At 35.3% G+C, this 11,478-nt stretch overlaps 2 protein-coding genes across 5 annotated transcripts; one reads left to right on the forward strand and one right to left on the reverse strand.

Moving 5' to 3' along the window:
- The first annotated feature begins 8 nt into the window (after nucleotides 1-8).
- Nucleotides 9-3,726, forward strand: LOC117426308 (rRNA N6-adenosine-methyltransferase METTL5). 2 transcript variants are annotated; one of them, XM_034043759.2, is made up of 7 exons: nucleotides 9-204; nucleotides 1,201-1,376; nucleotides 1,938-2,052; nucleotides 2,478-2,662; nucleotides 3,250-3,332; nucleotides 3,421-3,472; nucleotides 3,591-3,726. In XM_034043759.2, exons 2-7 carry the CDS (start codon nucleotides 1,271-1,273, stop codon nucleotides 3,665-3,667), a joined length of 618 nt encoding a protein of 205 aa, XP_033899650.2. In that variant the 5' UTR covers nucleotides 9-204; nucleotides 1,201-1,270; the 3' UTR covers nucleotides 3,668-3,726. The 2 variants fall into 2 exon arrangements, with proteins under 2 accessions (XP_033899650.2, XP_033899651.2); XM_034043760.2 differs by having other exon boundaries at nucleotides 9-199.
- Nucleotides 3,727-3,841: 115 nt separating this feature from the next.
- On the reverse strand, nucleotides 3,842-11,169 carry ssb (small RNA binding exonuclease protection factor La). 3 transcript variants are annotated; one of them, XM_034043755.3, is made up of 13 exons: nucleotides 11,049-11,169; nucleotides 10,221-10,302; nucleotides 10,003-10,106; nucleotides 9,347-9,521; nucleotides 9,082-9,189; nucleotides 8,903-9,003; nucleotides 8,679-8,750; nucleotides 8,446-8,488; nucleotides 7,618-7,758; nucleotides 7,053-7,239; nucleotides 5,194-5,310; nucleotides 5,001-5,072; nucleotides 3,842-4,588 (listed from the first exon to the last, which is right to left on the reverse strand). In XM_034043755.3, exons 2-13 carry the CDS (start codon nucleotides 10,281-10,283, stop codon nucleotides 4,482-4,484), a joined length of 1,290 nt encoding a protein of 429 aa, XP_033899646.1. In that variant the 5' UTR covers nucleotides 10,284-10,302; nucleotides 11,049-11,169; the 3' UTR covers nucleotides 3,842-4,481. The 3 variants fall into 3 exon arrangements, with proteins under 3 accessions (XP_033899646.1, XP_033899647.1, XP_033899649.1); XM_034043756.3 differs by lacking the exon at nucleotides 11,049-11,169 and adding an exon at nucleotides 10,602-10,720; XM_034043758.3 differs by lacking the exon at nucleotides 5,001-5,072.
- Nucleotides 11,170-11,478: the final 309 nt, after the last annotated feature.

An 11,478-nucleotide genomic window follows, 5' to 3' on the forward strand; every position in this document is an offset into this window, starting at 1 on the left:
TATCGGCGTGTTGTTGGAACACGCGTCTCTTAGTTCTGTATGGGGCTCGCGGATTGATAAACTACATGTTGTATTTATCGACAAGATAGAACCTTTTTATTTTAAATAGTGTATTCGAACTCGATGCACGCAACGACACAATTGTGTATGGCAACAGATTGAAGACAGCAAAAGCCATTATTTTTTAAATCGATCTCCAGTAAGGTATATAATTTTGTAAATATAGGGTCAGGTGGGGCTTTTTCACCTCATTTTGATATGTGCCCTAAAACGTTTTACAACTCTACAGCACACTGCCTTTACCTTAAATTGAATTACAGTGAAATTAAATGTTTAATCTATATTATCTGTAATTATCGCAAAGGATATTTTACACACAACGACTGAACACTTTCTATTATAAATAAGGTGCTTCACAAAATATTTTGGAGTATTTTCTACAGACCCACTGCACGTTTTCTTGGGAAAACCAGTTTGACAATCACTGCTGTAGCCGCCTAGCCTACTATTTTATGGAAGACTGATTAACTGATTCTGCTACGCTTACTGATTCTGCTACGCTAATGTATTGCTGGCGATTTAAAAGTAAAACTGTAATCTACTGAAAAATATATAATTTCTAACTAATATATGAGAAGTTCATTAACCATAGAGGACCCTTCTCTCTAATTTTTTAAAGCTAAATCTGTTGAATCTCTGCTTGGGATGACTTTTCCATATACAGTGCAGAATCGCTTATCCAGTTGCCTTGAAACTTGGTATTAATATCATGTAGTATAAGTCATTGGGAGTATCAGATTCGGGTGATATCGGGGGTTGTATGTCTGTCCATCCAACCATCCATCCATCTATCTGTATGTCACCCTGACATTTTTACAAATATCTGGAGAACCACTGTATTGTCATTAAACATAATTTTAATTTATCGTCATATTCTGGAGATACATGGAGGTAGCAGTCTCTGTTCATCCATCTGTCTATGTGTCTCATTTATTGTACATGTATGCATCTATCTGGAGAATCACTTTTAAACATTGTGATTAAACATTGAATTGCTAATTCTTTTTCTGTAACGTTTGTATGTCTTGGACATCAATTTTTTAGTTAATTTTTTTATTGTACTGATAGCTCTAATTTTGAATGTAGTCATTGCAGGTGGATGTGTGTTCTTGATGTACTTTTTATTATTCTCTCTTTTAGGCTGGCAGCTGCTAATAGTGTTTTAATTACAGTATTTCTAACTGACCAATAACCAAATCCTGATTCAACAATGAAAAAGATGAAATTGAAAGAGCTTGAAAGTTGCTTACAAGTAGATGTTTTTGAGGAACCAAAATTGCTCTTAGAACAGTATCCAACAAGACCACATATTGCAGGTAAGAACCTAATAACATATATTTAATAAATCATTGATTAAAACAACATTGTAAAAAAAAATTGTCTTTGAAGAAAAAAAAAAGCATCAATAAAGAAGCGATTGTGCAATCATGTTAAGTGCCTTAAGTTAGTGACATGCCATTTTATTATTTCTTGTTGCAAAGCCCTTGATACAAGCTTTAGTTAGATTTTTTGTCTTGCTCATTCCTGAGAGGTCATCAAAATTGGGCATTTTTACCACCTCCAGACACTTTCTCACCTTGTGGGTTAACAGTTGGATCTCTTCTTCTTTAGCAAGCATGCCACTCTTACCCTGAAACGCTTTCTCCAAGATCTGTACTGTATGTCAGTAAAACCCCAAGAATTGTGTCCACTTGAGCTGGAATAATCCAGTAATTAAACTCATTGGATGTACCTTAGTGTAACTCCCTTTTTTAATGCATATGCCATATTGTTTCTAACTCAAAAATAGAAGTGAAAGATTGCAATACACAAATTATAAAACAAGCTGTTTACATTAACTTATTTTTTTTTGTAATTATTATTTTTATGTTTTTTAGCCTGCATGCTTTATACAATCCACAACACATTTGATGATATTGAAAACAAACTGGTTGCAGATTTGGGATGTGGGTGTGGTGTTCTCAGTGTTGGAGCAGCAGTGCTGGGTGCTGGGTAAGTGCTGTGACTTAAGGAGATCATCCAGCATATTACATTTCATAAAGGTGATGAACACACAAAGCCCACACAAGTGATCAGTTCAGTATAGAGAGCATTAGGGAAGTCCTAATACCAGCCTACTAACATGAAGGGAGAGCTGTTCTATAGTTTACATTCAAAGATGTTTCAAAGTTAGAAAAATCTGAGAAAATTGGGTTGTTAAGCCAAACAATGGGTAGGAAATTTGATTTACACCCTTCAACGTTACCTACTATATATATATATATATATATATATATATATATATATATATATATATATATTTAAATGGGTCAAAACACTTCAATTAAGATTTTTAACCAGAGGTTTTACCAATAAAGTAGTTGCATATCCTAAACAAGTAAGATGGTAACGTGTTCTTTTTTTCTCTCCTCTCCCAGGTTGTGTGTTGGATTTGACATTGATAAAGATGCATTAGAAATATTTAGCAGCAACGTTGAACAATTTGAGCTTCCAAACATAGATATGATTCAGTGCGATGTATGTTTATTACAGTCGGACAGATTCTCAAAAAGATTTGATACAGTAATAATGAACCCTCCTTTTGGAACCAAACACAACAAAGGTAAGTATGTAAACTTCATAAAAACTTAATTTATACAGTATTATTTTTTCTGCCTGATTTTACATTTTTTTTTAAAAAGCTACTGAGGACAGTGAAGGTGCTTTATATAGTCAACATGGCCTAATGGTGATTTGTATGAATTAATGAATTATCAGATCATTAAATAAGGGGAAACTTATAATCTGTTGCTGAAAAAGAAATGTTTCTTTCTGAAAAATTGTTCTCTTTGCCAAATAACTGAATACACACAATACAACATTTAAGGGAAGGTGTGGTGTTTGTTCATTTTCCTATGTAAATAACCTTTAATTCTTAACAGTAAAATGAACACACTTTACCAATTTTTTTTTTTGTTTAATATCTTGGGAATGTGTTTTCTCCATATTCTCAATTACAAATCTGGTATGGGTCCTAACACATCGCAACATTTTGTTTATAGGAGAAAAATGTATTTATATCTTTTTTTTTTTTTTAAATGAGAAATGTTATTTGTAAAGAGTTCTAGAGATTTTTCTGGAAAGAAGAGTGGTGAATATGTTTATTAGGAGAGATTTAAGTAACCTTTTAACAATTCTGTAATTTTATAGGTATGGATATGCAGTTTCTCAGGACAGCATTAGACATGGCAACAGGTGTGGTGTATTCTCTCCACAAAACTTCAACACGAGAAGTATGTTTTACACTCACTTACATGAGGGGAGGTTTTGAATCGTGAAGTTGCTTACAATGCTATACTTAACTGGTGTACATGTTTTCAGCATATACAGAAGAAAGCAGATGATTGGAAGGTGAAGATGGAAGTGATAGCAGGTGAGAAAGCCAAAACCTGTGTTAAGTTGACTTTTAAATTTAAAAGAACTCCAATTTACCAGGAGTACACTACCTTCTCAATACTAAGACTTAATGTGTTTTGTCCTTGTTTTACTAGAGCTGAGATATGACTTGCCAGCATCGTACAAGTTCCATAAAAAGAAGTCGGTAAGGCTGCATTATAGTGTTTGTTAGATATCTACACATTTGTCTAGTCTTAAGGTATTTACACACACCAAGACATTTCACTTGAAAAGGTAACTAATTGGTAAAGGTTTTATTTAGTATCTACTGTACAGTGTAATGAAAATGGTTTCAAATAGTTAAAATAAAAAAAAAAAACAACAAAAAAAAACACACCACTTCATATTTCAGTAAGGAAAGCTATTTATGCAACACATTACATACTTCTGTCTGACCAAGATTCAAAACATTGTTTTACATCACAAAATGCTTTTATTAAAAAAAAATAATAATTGGCAAATAAAAGCTACAGTACAAGTTGTGCGATGGCACTTCAGACGCATGCACATTGAAACGGGTGCCACGAAATATCAAAGCTTTGTAGTAAGAACATAGCTTTTACAGTTCTGCAGTTTAATGCAAGGATCATTAAATAACCCATTATAGCATTAAATGTGTTCACACAACAGCGCTTCCTTGGTTGTACAAAAGACTTGGGCACTTTGTGCGGCAGCTAACTTATCACAGGCTGTGGTTTCACAGATGCTACAGGTTACATAGACTGGCATCCTTTTGTGGACAAGCAAATATTAAATGCCACAGAAACCTGGTACACACATTCAGCAGCGGTGCGATTTCTGCTCCAATACATTGCAAAGACCGTTTCTCTTGCCGTTTCTTTCTAAAGTGTTTTAACCACGGTCTGTCGTTGCAGGTTGACATTGAGGTGGACTTCATAAGATTTTCTATGAAATAAATCCCAGACTGGAATGGATTAAAACTTAAATAAAAAAAATCCATATTGTGTGTATTTCTTTGTGTTGAATTACTGCTTCCCAGAGCCATTTTCTGTTTTCATTTGTTTTGAAGCTGGTTCACCAACCTCTTCAGCCTTCACATCATCCAGTGCTCGCTTCTTTGGACTTGCAGGTTCTAGGAGAGAAGAAAAAAAAAATACAGCTCTATCCAGATGTGTGCAGTGAGATATATATATATATATATATATATATATAAATAAATAAATAAAACCACCCTTAAGTTCAACGTTGCCTGCATAAGCCACATAAATGGACTCCATTTTCATGTTCCGTCATTCTAAAAAATTATGCCAACCATTTCAAAAAGGTGACTAGTTATGAAATGCATTAGCCTGGCCTGAAACTTAGTGTAAAAAAGTAAAATTGGTGAGTGTAAACTGAAGTTTGGATAACCGTTCTCCAATGTCCCTGTGAAGTTTGATACATTTGTGAAACTAAAGAGGTTGTGAGGTGTTTTTTTTGGGGGGGGGGGGGGGGGGGGGGGATGGATGTGCTGTACAAGTGATCCAGCAAAAGAAAGTGGTCACCTGTTCTTGGTTTGTTTGAGACTGATGCCTCAGCTTCCTCGTCCTTTACTTTCTTCTCTGCACTTGGCGTTTCTGGGATGAGGGTTGCGGAAGCAAGGTTTGAGACATACTAGGTCTAATATTTCATCATTTAAGAATGATTATTGAATGACTAAACAGGATTCAAGTAAAAAAAAAACAAGTTAAATTGTACCTTGATCACATTCATCTTCACTTTCAAATTTCGTCTTCTTCCCTTGGTACTGCAGTTTTCCTTGATCTCTTCCACCCCTCTCCCGTCGGCCACCCCTTCCTCCAAACTTACGACCTCCTATTTATATTTTAGGAAAACAAAAAAAATAAATTAATTAAATTGATATTGGAAATGACATTACCTAGAGTTGCACCAAAATATGACCCAAAAGCAACTAGTATACTGGATGCAAGTGTAAACTGATCTTGTGCATTTAGAGCAGTCTGTGCCTGTGATGAATACATTTCTGAAGTTTCCACAAAGTCTGACATAAAAAAAAAAAAGCACCATGTCAAACTTTTAATCTTACTTGGTCCTAGACACTGATATTTACTTTCACTTTTTAAATGAAAGTCTCATTAACAAGGCATTGTAAAAAATTATGTAGGTCAAAGCTGTATTAAGAGACCACTCAAGGGACAGTCTAATAGTGGCCTCTTAACACAGATGGTCTCTTAAAAGAGGGCCCAAAATGTTCTATTTGTCTGACATGCTTTCCTGTAATTATGTATGTCTTACATACACTGTAAAAGCTAGATGTAATATGAACAAAAGGAAGTATGCAATAACAACATTTAGATAATGCATTAACAAAATAAATTGTGCAAGTAATAACATAAGAAAGTTTACAAAAACGAGTAGGCCATTAGGCCCATCTTGCTCGTTTGGTTGTTAGTAGCTTATTGATCCCAGAATCTCATCAAGCAGCTTCCTGGAGGATCCCAGGGTGTCAGCTTCAACAACATTACATAATGAATGCTTGCCTGTCTTGGGTCACACAAAATGTTTTAAATCCTTTGTAAAATTTCAATGCCTGTGTCTGCCTTTCAGGTACGTATTGATTCATTGCAACCTGAAAATCAACGCCAGCATAAGCATAAGATCTTTTTCGATTCCCACGCACATTGTTTTCATACTCTTAAGTATGGCTTGAATTTTTCAGTGTTTATTTTCTTTAATGGTTTGCTTTTAAATCTTAAGCCGCTACATCCTAATTATGAGAACATTATGTTAAAGTAGCGGGAAAGAACACCACAACAGGAAACAAACACGTTGGAAGCTGCCTAGCTCCCAGACAAGTGTGAGAACAAAATGCAAGTTAAAAGTAGCATCTGGGGGAAGCGATTAATGTCATTGCTTGCTCTTGTGATTGAATAATGAAGGTGAAACAGAAACAGCAAGTCAAATCGACATCAAGGTAGAAAGAAGCGACTGTTTAGTAAATTAAGAGATATTGAAATCAGCTCAAAACACGGTCACATGAAAAAATATAAAAACCTAAAAAACTACATGCCCGAGTTCTTTCCGTTTCAAAATGCTGTATCTACGTCTTTCTAGTGCCGAATTTTTCAGCAGTTTTTCAAGGTTTAATAACTTTAATTCCGTCATCTAGGGAGGACCTTTTGTTTCTCCATGTTTTCTCTCTTCCTTTACATGAGCATTGTTTTATTGATTATGGATAAAAGACAGCTAAAATGGTTACCATATTCCTTTGAATTTAGGACGTTCCATTTAAAACCATAATTCTTAACAGTAGCCCTGTGCAAGGGTGCTTAATACATGTTTGAGCCAGTTGCTGGGTAAGAGAACTGTGGTCGCTGGTCACATTACACAGGTGGTCGCTTAATACAGTTAAAGTACAAATATCATTGGGAAGAATTTAAAGTGGTCACTCAGACCACGTGGTCGCTAAATAAAAAAAGGTGGTCGCATGAGCAGGTTTGACTGTAGTTCAGACAGAAGAATAAACCTTTTTCTGCAAGTTCAAGGCATATAACAGTATTGAAAAACATTAGTTACATCTATATCAATCTCATTACCTCTGCCTCTTTTTCTGTTCAATGATTGTTGCTGGTCTTCAATTATTTTCTTTAAAGTCTCTTTCTCATCATCACCCTCCAACAGCTCCCAGGTCACATCCTTCTTCTTTATTTGCAAGTTGTCTCCATGAGCTGCTTTGGCCTTATCAAGTGCTTCTTTGGCATTTGATTTAAAAAGAATGGTACCCTGCATTTGGGGGAGAGGAGGGGTTAGTAAAGCATTATATATTTTTACTACCACGGCACTAAAGTGAAACCAAATTACATCTCATGGACATGCTTGCCAAAAATGACCGATAGCCACTTTATACACATTTAAATGCAACTTTCACAGAGTTCTATATAAACAAAAAAAGATGAATCTCAATAACTCATAATGGAGTGCATAATTGTACAAGCACTTCTCTAGATATGCAAACTGTTAATACTGCTACCTTCACTATACCCATCACTAAGGATATGTGTGGAGATAATCCTTGAGAACATGCAAAGACAGTAAAGTCATTTGAAGGTTAAGTCGAGCTCTGGTTCTTTAAATTGTTTTGCAACAAAAGGTTGGTCTCACCTCTTTAGCACCCCTGGTGAAGTCAATCCATTTAATCATTCCATGGCCAGAAAATAATTCCTGAAGGTCTTCTCTGGAAGTCTGATCCTCAAGTTCACCAGAAAACTTCAGCAGACAGCCAGTCTGTTCATCTAACGATTTCTGTAAAGGGGGGGGGGGGGGGGCATACAGTATATTCAATAACGTCACAAGATGAGAAACTTATAAAATGCCGGGAAACTAAGACAGCCATAGACTCATGTAGTACATACAGTACCAGTGAAAAAAGTGAATCATTAAAAATAAGCTAATGAATTCATGATATAGCTATGCCAAGATCACATTTTAATGTGAAAGTTCTGTACAGTACAACCAATTGCTAGTTAAATATATATACCAATATGTATAAACAAGTTATTTTTTTGGTATTCCTACTCAGAAATACATTCAATCTGCAGTATATTATTAAAGTAAACATTTGCATATCTACAAAAGTAGCTAGCATTTGTTTTATTTTTGCTAAATATTTAAGATATTTTATAAGCTCAATAACACACTGGAGGGCGTGGGTTGTACAGATACAACCTGCTTCAGGTGGTTGAAAGGCATGGCTTGTGGCAGTATGACCAATGCCTTTGTGTTATTGCTCACACACAGTCTACCCCATATCCCAGTCACCAGGGATATGCATTCCCAGCAGGACACAAATCGCTATTCCCTTAATGTTAAAAGGGATGTATTTTGTTAAGCTGCCTTTATACAAAACTTCCTGGCCAGAACCCAGTATCCTCCTAACATTCAACAAGCTGAACACGACCCAATTAAATGTCCAGTTCGAGGCATTCTTACCATCTCTTCATCTTCTGCCTGCTTTTGCTTCTCTTCTTTTTCACTAAAAAAAAAGGCGGGGGAATATATTGTTATATACTTGATGTTTTTTCAATCAATAGCTTTTTGTTAGCTCCATGTGCTTAAATGATCTGTGACAAAACAGGCTTACTCAGTAATAGCAGAAGACTGGCTGTCTAGTGATAGCCAGTCTAATGATCAACAATAAGTGTATTTTTTTAGAACACACTTACTGCTTCGCTTTCGCCTTGACTTCAGCTCTGTGATGTTTTCTGTCTTCATTTTTCTTTTTAAAGTAATCTTCTCTGGAAATGAAATTCCAAGTTATTGTATTACAGGACAAGTAACACATTCATTTAGTGTTTCTGCTTTGTAGTATTTATTACAAATATATCCATTACAAAAATTCACAATATTTAGTTTTGCTAAATAGAAAGTACATGTATAATATACCTACTTTAGGAGTACAATCATTTCTGAGTCTTTATATTTCACATCCTTTTGCTCCACAAACTTCTTGGCAGAATCATCAGTGTCAAACACAACAAAAACTGAGCCCTGGAATGAAAAATGTGGATCAATGATGACCGTTTAATAAAAGGACTTTAAAATGACAACCAATAAAGAAAACCATACCTTGAACTGTCTTTGTAAAGTCCTTCTCATTTGAATATTCTCAACATTTCCTTTATCATTAAACCATTCCTTCAACTCATCAAGGGTTATGTCTGTGGGAAAACCTTTCTGAAATTTAAAAAGCAGACCGATAGTCTTATCTTTGTATACAGGTGTTGGTGTATATTTCAAGAAGTCACTGTTGGGAATAAAATTGTTCATATTTCTCCTATAAATATTTGTTTAAATTTTACTTTCCCTGGTTGCATTTGTAATAAATACTTACAACATAGACTGATCTGTTTTTGATTTCATCCTTGTACTGGTCATTAATTTCAGGCAGAGGCTTGCTTGGAGACCTTCTGATCTTTGTTTTATCTTCACTAATTTCTAGGAGCCCAGTTTTGGATTTGCTCAGGGCTTCCAGGATTACTTTGAAATCTGTTGTCAAACAACTCAATCTGAAATTTGTAAAAAAAAAAAAAAAAAGTTTATAGTATTTCTACAGTCATCTTTCACCTGAAGAGATCTTTGAGGTCCTGAAAGCTTGTGATGAATTATTGTTTAGGTTTGTCCAATAAAAGGTATCACATCTCCTTTGTCTAGTATTTCCAAAGAAATGCAATGTATGTCACAAGGTGTTAATCCACTTGTGAGATAGCTATAGATAGATATTATTATTATTTATTTCTTAGCAGACACCCTTATCCAGGGCGACTTACAATTGTTACAAGATATCACATTTTTACATACAATTACCCGTTTATACAGTTGGGTTTTTACTGGAGCAATCTAAGTAAAGTACCTTGCTCAATGGTACAGCAGCAGTGTCCCCTACCTGGGATTGAACCCACGACCCTCCGGTCAAGTGGACTGAGCCCTAACCACTACTCAACTTCTTCCCTTCTTTTTAGATAAATAAAATAAATAAACAGTACATACCTGTTAAATTTGATCATGGTTTCTAGTGGCACCCATCCATCGTCAAGTTGGATCTGTTCTTTAAGGAATTTGTCTCGAGGTAGATTGTGGTCACCAAAGTAATACTGACAGAAAACAAAAAGGGGGGAAAAAACGCCTCAAAGCACTGCTAGTGTACACAGAAATGCTTTCCTGAAAAAGGTAAATGTAATGTTTCAGCCAAGCAAAGGTGTGCTCACCTCAATTTGATCATCGATTTTCTTTTCGAGAAGAGACATTTGCTGAGCACCGTTTTCTGCCATTTTCTGCAAGGTCAAGGGACTGAAAGTTTGTCGCCGAAAAGAAAAAAAAGTAAGGTAGTTTATTTCATTGCAAACCACATAATACAGCAGATGGTGTTCATATATTTAACTAGTGAGAATACTGTAATTTAGTGTAAATTCGGACGCAAGCTTTTAAAATATTTAAACATATCGTTTAGCCAGCTGGGAAACACCTCACCTCATATTTTACATTTTAGCGCACTTTTATTAAGCTATAGACAGATTTAACATCAGTAATTAACAATTAAATTTTGCTAAGTCTACTAGTCAAATATAAAGTTACGGAGTCCAAGCTACCTTTTTATGAAACTAAGTTACAGAATTACACACAGCACATCCCGACTTCCACCGGAACAAGACATGTGGTCTCCACACTTTGTGTGGTAAGTACATTACCGAAACTACCACCCTGATTTACTACCAATTTTCAGTAAAAAAAAAAAAAAAAAACCAGAAAAAAAACATATATATTACAATGAACATAAACACAATACTGTATTTACGACAAACGACTTCTCAACAGCAAAGAATCCGAATACACAAGTAATAAGTATCAGCTTTTTTATCTTATCTTTGGTGGAAAAACTCACAGGCCATGTGTATAACAAAACAAAGTGCGTTAATAATATCACCCACAAAAAAAGGCAAATAGCAATTTTAATTTCTACGATTGCGACATAAGTTTTTCACCAGAAGTCTTTTATAAACAAAGCAACACAAACACTAAATAGCTCCTGCCACTACCTGTTTAATTTGTGCTGACTACCCCAATCACTCGTGTTAGCGTACGTACATGTACGCCTCCAGCTGCAGAGCACGTTTATAAAGAATACACATAACCCAGCAGCCACCGCGGAACGGAGAACTCTATCCTGGACAATGTAGTTCCACCTCCACAACTGTCATACTCGGTGGAGCTGCGTAAGCACGTTTTGTGCTTATGCTGCTTATCTACTGGGTAGATAAATGTTAGACATAACCCGCAGACTGTATTCTGTGGATTCTATTTTATTGAGGAGGTATCGGCATTATTTGTATATACATTACATTTAATAATGTATTTAATTGTACTATGAAATGTAGATGGCACTGCTGTGGTACGCATAACTAGATATATTGTGGGGGGAATTCTTTCAAAACATACTGTTCTTTGGTTCTAATCAATCAAACGTTC

The sequence above is a fragment of the Acipenser ruthenus genome, chromosome 11 (genome assembly GCF_902713425.1).
Source record: "Acipenser ruthenus chromosome 11, fAciRut3.2 maternal haplotype, whole genome shotgun sequence".
NCBI classification, from domain to species: Eukaryota; Metazoa; Chordata; class Actinopteri; order Acipenseriformes; family Acipenseridae; genus Acipenser; species Acipenser ruthenus.